The sequence below is a fragment of the Anas acuta genome, chromosome 23 (genome assembly GCF_963932015.1).
Source record: "Anas acuta chromosome 23, bAnaAcu1.1, whole genome shotgun sequence".
NCBI lineage: Eukaryota > Metazoa > Chordata > Aves > Anseriformes > Anatidae > Anas > Anas acuta.
Genome location: NC_089001.1, coordinates 7,252,164 through 7,258,170, shown reverse-complemented (window position 1 = coordinate 7,258,170; position 6,007 = coordinate 7,252,164). Strand labels below are relative to the sequence as shown.

At 59.5% G+C, this 6,007-nt stretch overlaps 1 protein-coding gene across 1 annotated transcript; it reads right to left on the bottom strand.

Annotated features, from left to right (window-relative positions):
• Positions 1 to 1,101: 1,101 nt before the first annotated feature.
• On the bottom strand, positions 1,102 to 5,875 carry CHEK1 (checkpoint kinase 1). Its single transcript, XM_068659301.1, has 12 exons — positions 5,731 to 5,875; positions 5,108 to 5,331; positions 4,927 to 4,991; positions 4,789 to 4,858; positions 4,532 to 4,720; positions 3,623 to 3,727; positions 3,450 to 3,545; positions 3,271 to 3,379; positions 2,767 to 2,944; positions 1,765 to 1,896; positions 1,586 to 1,687; positions 1,102 to 1,382 (listed from the first exon to the last, which is right to left on the bottom strand). Exons 1-12 carry the CDS (start codon positions 5,799 to 5,801, stop codon positions 1,287 to 1,289), a joined length of 1,437 nt encoding a protein of 478 aa, XP_068515402.1. The 5' UTR covers positions 5,802 to 5,875; the 3' UTR covers positions 1,102 to 1,286.
• Positions 5,876 to 6,007: the final 132 nt, after the last annotated feature.

Here is a 6,007-nt window from a genome sequence, read left to right as displayed (position 1 = left end):
CTCGTTAACCCCGCTGAAAAGCAATTAGTGAGGCTGGAAAACAGGGCAGCTGCTGCCCTGAGAAAAGGTGGTGTTGGGGGGGGGAGGGAGGTGTCAGCCCTGAGCCCCCAGCCCCAAGATTTTTGGGGGTCCATTAACGGGCTGCTTTAGGGCGACTGAGCTCTGTGAAGATCCCTGAGCAGGCGTGCTGGCTGAGCACCGCTGCGCCGTCAGTAGGTTTCAGAGTGAACGAGCCTGTGCTCCGCCAGGAAGCCACTCGGTGCCAGATGAGGAGGGTGGGTGTACACAGACATCTTGAGCGCATTAATCGCCGAGTTAAAGCAAAGCCCTGCGTCACAGGATGCTGAAAAAATGCTGATGGGGCAATGCTGTGAGCAGCTCGAGCCAGCCTGAGCACACATCCCCACCCCCGGCATTTTTTGGGGTGATTTTCAGCCAGATCGGTGCCTGGATGAGGAGAGCACATGGAGAGGGACCTGCAGGTCCCATGAGACCTTAGCCTGCAAGGGAAGGGCTTTTTCTGGAGGGTAGAAGACATGCAAAAGCAGCTTTTCTTACTACAGGGAAACATCTTCCTCTACCTCCCTGCTGTTTGCGTGGGGCTGAGATTCCTCCAAACCATCCCCAAAAGGCAATGTTGCACCCCAACCACCCCCAAAAAGATGGAATATACTGCACCAAGAGCCAAGCTTGCAGAGTGGCGGTGCAAAACAGCCCCCGACCCCAGAGAGGATTTTGGCTGCAACTCTCAGGGACAGGGGTAACAAGTGATCCCATTGTTGGTTTTTATTGAACCCATTTCCCTGCACTCTGCCAGAGCCAGGGACCTGCAAGGATTAAATGCGGGGCTGTACAGACAAGCCCCACCTTGCAATTTAGGGACCCCCCAGCACCCCATGCTAGCTGTGGCTGGGCAGGACCCATCGCAGCCACACGGATCCAGACCCCTTGGCAGGGTCTGGCTCCCCCTTGCACTCACCCAGCCAAGAGGAGCCGTTCTGGCTGCCCACCGCCTCGCAGCCCAAATGCAAAAGCACTGCGATTTTGGCCAATCTTTCCTAAATCCTTTCCAAGGAGCGCAGCAGCTCGCAGCCAGAGGAGTTGCTGTTTCATCCCCAGGCTTTATTGAACCTTTAAAAGCTGCGGCCGGCACAGAGCTGTGCTGTGTCCTGCGGGCACCGTCCCCAAGATGCTCGCAGCATGGGCCCTGGCGTGTGGGTGCTGGGGGGCCCTGCAGAAGCCCCCTGGGGCAAGGAGGAGGAGGAGGAGGAGGAGGCAGATGGGGCTCAGGTCACAGGCGCCCACACTTTCTGGGTGCTGACAATGTCGCTGAGCTTGCCTTTGATTTTCAGGAAATGCCGCTTGAACTCCAGCCCGTCGCCCTGCACAGGGAGAGAGAGTGGCTCGGTGCCTTGCACCCACTGTGCACCACACTGCACCCCCCCGTGCACCACCTTGCACCCACCGTGCAACACCTTGCACCCACCTTGCACTCTCTGTGCACCTCCTTGCACTGCTTTGCACTTCCCTTGCACCTGCCACGCACCCACTGTGCACCCACCTTGCACCCACCAGCAGCACCCACCTTGGAGAGGCGGAAATCCACCAGAATCTTGCTCTCCATTTCCACCAGGTTCACCTTGAAGATGAGCTTGTTGTTCCTCCTGTCCGTGGTGGAGATGGTGACCTGCAGGCGACAGTGAAGGGGGAGCCATCGGGGGGGGGCTGGCAAAGGCCCCTGTCCCTCCATGGCCCCATCCCCACCTGGTTGGTGCAGCTCCTCTTCCAGCCGTAGCCCATCTTCTCGCAGACCTCCTTCAGGCTGCGGTAGGAGCCATCGGCGTCCAGCTTGGTGAAGAAGCGCGTCATCCTCTTCACCAACCGCTGCCACGGGCTCTGTGGGCACAGCACACCCCGGTGTTATGGGGGCTGCCAGGCAGCACCCCCAGCACCGCCGGGCTGCGTCCCGACGGGAACGCCACCAAGCTGCACTCCTGCGCTCACGCTCCCCACTTCCACCCGCCCCAAACCCCGGCCTTGCTGCCTGGCTGCAAGCTGGTGCACCCCCCTCCCCGCATCCCCAAAAGTGCACAAACGCAGCAAAGTTGCATCTTTATATGGGAAATATTGGCAAGCTGCACCCCCTCATGGCAAACACGGCGAGTTGCAGCCTGGTACAGTAAAGACCACAAAGTGCAATCCCGAATACTGCTACGTTGCAGCCCAAATACTTTAAAGAATGCAAACCTGCACCCCCAGTGTTGAAAATTTGCTCCACAGTACTATAAATCCTGCAACGTTACATCCCAATTATTACAAATGCAGCAAACTGATATATAAATATGCTGCAAAGCTGTACCTCCCAGTACTACAACGCTGCATCCTGGCAATATAAATGTTGAAAAGTGACACCCCCAGTATTGCAAAGCAGAATCTGATACTGTAAATACTGCAAAGGTGCACCCTGAGATAATAAACATGGAAAAGCTGCACCCCCAGAATTGCAAAGCAGCACCTTAGTACCAAATGCTGCAAAGCTGCACACCATACGCTGCAAAGTTGCATCCCAATACCATAAACACTTCAAAGCTGCTCCTCAAAATACTGCAAAGGTGCATCCTGAAATGATAAATATTGCAAAGCAGCATCCCCAGTGCTGCAAAGTTGCACCTTAGTACTATAAATCCTGCAAAGCTCTATCCCAAAGATTGCAAACTTGCATCCCGATATTGTAAATACTGTGAAGACGTGTCCCAACAGCAGCACCTGCGAGGAGCCCGGGGTGCCGAGGAGCTGGCTGTTGACCAGCATGTGCTCGGGGCAGGCAGGCTGTGAGAAGCTGATGCCCTGCACGAGCTTGTCGATGCTGCCCGTCCCGCTGTCCCAGAGCGCCACGCCGGTGCCAGGCTCAGGCTGCGATGTGGAGTAGCTTGCCTTGTCCTCGCTGAAACGCAAGCAGAGACGGCACGTTAGTGCCTGTGACTATCACAAACAGTGACGCCAAGATCGCAAAGGGGACAACACTCGACTATGGGAACGGCACCAATAGGTGCAATTTATATTGTAGGATTTTGCAGGACTGTCTCTGATTGTGCATGCACAAGCAGGGTAAGTAGGGGTTCACGCACGCACCAGGCTGGTTTCCACCACAACACCTCCTGCTTAACAGAGTTACAAGGCACGCAAGAAAAGCTCCTGCTCGCACAAGGGTGCACACGTTGCAAGGAGGTGACATGTGGCAGCTCCACATGCATTTGCAAGCTCGCTCACCCGAGCACGCCCTTCACTGGTGAGAAGTCCATGTCGGAACGGACGTGCTTGGAGAAGGCGCCAGGCGAGTCGGTGACACCGCCCGAGGACACGCGAGCACGCTTGACACCTGCCAGAGGAGAAATCCAATCACGTGTCCCGATTTGGGGTGGAAAGCACGTTTTCCCCATGCCCCTTACCCTTCTTCAGGGGCTTGCAGTACCACCGGTCCTTCTTGATGTCGGGGATGGTGATCCTTGCCGTCGGGCTCTCCGTCAGGATCTTGTGCAGCAAAGCTGAGGGAAATGGGGCAGAAATAGCAAAATGCTGCGTGGCACCGGGTGCTGGGCCCCGCTGCCTGCCGGCTGCCTACCTAAGGGTGCCGAGTCGATCTTCCTCCAGGGCGGGAGGTAGGTCTTCCTCTCCTTCCAGTCGCTGTATTCCTGGCAGCTGTCGCTGGGCTGATCCCAGGGCAGCTCTGCCGGCAGGGCAGACCCCGCTGCGTTAGGGCAGCATGGCCCTGGCCGGTGCGGGGCAGAATCCAAAGGGGAGAAGCGAGGGAAGGCCACGGCCAAGTGGGATTTGCACAAAGGGCTTTTGCAAGGGAGCATTAATAAACGCTGTATTTCCAGGGTGTTTTTAAAAGGGTGTGATATGCAGAAGCACAAAGAAAGGTGTTCCAGTGTGCAAAAGCCCGGTGGTGTGCAAAAGCCTGGTACAGCACCAGATAGGACACCACAGTGATCAGCTGCACAAGGCATCGCTGCTCTGCTCCACGCAGCGGGTGCTGCTGAGCAGCTTTTGCTCACAAGAGTTTGGGGTGAGTGCAGCACGGCCACCCATCAGCCAGGGATGGCTGCAGGTGCACCAAAAAGCTGGGAATTGCCCCATGCAGACGGCAGCGCTGGGCGGCAGCACTGGCATCGAGCAGTTCCCAGCTCTCCTCTGTGGCCGCCTCTCTCCAGGCGCTTCGTCCCCTTCCCCTCTGCATTTCCTCCACCTTGTACACCCCGCCACCTGCATCCCCACACACATCTCCTGTTTCACTCTAAGCATCTCACGGATGCCCCTGTGCATTCCATGCCCCCCCTGACACGTCTCACACATCCTCCTCCTGCATCTCACACGTCCCTCAGCGCACTCCGTGCGTCCCCTCTATGCACTGCGCACCCCACCACGCGTCCCGTCCCCCCCATGCATTTCGTTCGCCTCCTTCTGCACTTCCCACGTCCCCACTGCCTCCCACCACTCCCTGCGCCCTCTGTGGCTCTCACGTGCCCACCTCCGGCCAGCATCGCTGTCAGCACCACGCCACACGCCCACACGTCCACAGGCTCGGCCCTGAACTCGGGGCGACGCAGCAGCTCAGGGGCCACGTAGGGCAGGGTGCCGCACATCTTGTTCAGCAGCCGCTCGCGGCCGTTATGCTTGAAGACGGTGGCCAGGCCAAAATCGGAGATTTTCAGGTTGTCTGGGCAAAAAGAAAAAATTGGTTAAAGGCTGACAATCGGGGGGCACCAGGCTGCCCCTGGCACGCACCTCGATCGTCCAGGAGCAGGTTCTCTGGCTTCAGGTCCCGGTGGGTGATGCCCATGCTGTGCAGGTAGACCTGGGGAAGGGGAGCAGGGTCAGACGAGGCGGGGATGTTGCTGCTGCCGCCGCCACCGCCACACTCACCACACCGGCGATCAGCTGCTGGAAGAAGCGCTGCGCCTCCGGCTCTGGCATCCCGATATCTGGCTCTGCAGGAAAGCAACACCATGGGGACTGGAACTGCAATTCCCAGCTGCACAAGGGACAGGTTTTTTAACACAAGGCTTTAAAAACATGCAGATGTGTTTCGGAGCACACAGCGTACCGATGCGGTCGAAGAGCTCGCCGCCACTGCAGTACTCGAGGAAGAGATACTGCGTGGCACCCTCCCGCCGGTGCCCGTAGAACTTGACAACGTTCTCGTGGTTGAGCATCTTGTTGATGCAGATCTCCTTCTTGATGTTCTCCGGGCAGTCAGCCGCCCGCTTCATGTCCACAATTTTGACAGCCACGGCTTCCTCCGTGCGGCGATTCACTGCCAGCTGCACCCTGAGGGGGGGAGTCAGGGGTGGGCGCAGAGCAGCGTGCAGGGGGGACAAGGAGAGTGCACAATGGGTGTGCAGGGGGGGTGTGCAACGCAGCGGGCAGGTACCAGGCAATGCACGCACAAGCAGCCAAGCAACATGCACACGGTGAACGTGCAGCTGGCAGGCAAAGGGCACGCAGCGATCCTGCAACGGGCAAGCAGTGGGCACACAGCGGGCACGCAGGAGGTGCGCAGGGGGCGTGCAACAGCCCCGCAGCAGGCAGGGCACGGAGAGGGCACGCAATGAACACGCAGCAGCCTCGCAGCAGGCCGGGGGCACGGAGGGCGAGCAGGGGGCGTGCGGGGGCCCCGCCGCGGTGTGCCACAACCCCCCCCCCCCAGCCCGGCCCGGCCGCACTCACTCCCCGTAGGCGCCTTCGCCCAGCGTCTGCACCAGGTCCCAGTCCTCCACGAACGGCACCGGCCCCGCCATGGGCCCCGGCCCGGCCCCGCCGCGCGCCCCGTTCCCGCCGGCGCCCCCGGCCCCGCCCCGCCCTGCGCGCGCAGCGCCCAAGCCCCGCCCCCGGCCCCGCCCCCTCCCCAATTTTCCCGCGAAACGCCGGGGAGCAGCAAAACCCCCCCGTGCCCCCCGGCCCCGCCCTCTGAACGGGAGCAGTGGGAAAAAAAAAAAAGGCAAAA